This window comes from Fibroporia radiculosa, assembly GCF_000313525.1.
Source record: "Fibroporia radiculosa TFFH 294 genomic supercontigs, scaffold13410, whole genome shotgun sequence".
NCBI lineage: Eukaryota > Fungi > Basidiomycota > Agaricomycetes > Polyporales > Fibroporiaceae > Fibroporia > Fibroporia radiculosa.
The window spans coordinates 1-561 of record NW_012132984.1 but is presented as its reverse complement, the minus strand read 5'-3'; the positions used below and the strand labels follow the sequence as shown (position 1 = coordinate 561).

At 45.6% G+C, this 561-nt stretch overlaps 1 protein-coding gene across 1 annotated transcript; it reads left to right on the top strand.

The window, feature by feature from the left end:
• Positions 1-93: 93 nt before the first annotated feature.
• On the top strand, positions 94-374 carry FIBRA_09191 (uncharacterized protein; the record flags this gene model as incomplete). The annotated part of the gene is made up of 2 exons (XM_012321513.1): positions 94-105; positions 153-374. The coding sequence occupies 2 exons, from the start codon at positions 94-96 to the stop codon at positions 372-374; spliced, it is 234 nt and encodes a 77-aa protein (XP_012176903.1).
• Between the last annotated feature and the right edge of the window lie 187 nt (positions 375-561).

The window sequence follows — 561 nt, the reverse complement described above, 5'->3', positions numbered from 1 at the left end:
TTTTTTTTTTTTTTGAAAGGAGAAAAGGTAAAACCCAGAATACAAGAGAGTCAAGTACTACAGACAAAAACAAATCCCCAGACCCTGATCTTGATGCTCCCAGATGTACTTGAAGTACCCTTGTGTTGGGTTGTTTGAATCACGATTACCAGAAGATTAGTGGTGGTATGGGGGAGGGGGTGCTGGGCAGTGGTGGCGATGTTGAATGCCCACTGGTGTTCTCATTCCAGATGCCAGATTGTAAGACGAAGGGTGAGGGCGATAATGAGGGCGAGGGCGAGGATGGCAAGGAGGGTGATGAGAAATTCCAGGAAATAAATTTGCCACAACCAGACAAGCATGGCTTGAAATACTTCAAAGCACCACTGGCTTGATCCAACTTGAAGTGCAAAGAATTTTCAGAGATGTCTTCCTACATATGGGATGTTGTTAAGGGACCTGATGACTGAGGATCAGGAGTTCCACTTAAGACTACTACTGACAAAAGGTAATGCTACGTGTAAGGCTGACGCGTTATGCTAGAACTAGACTTAGAGACTGAGCCACTGCAGCTGGCAGTGG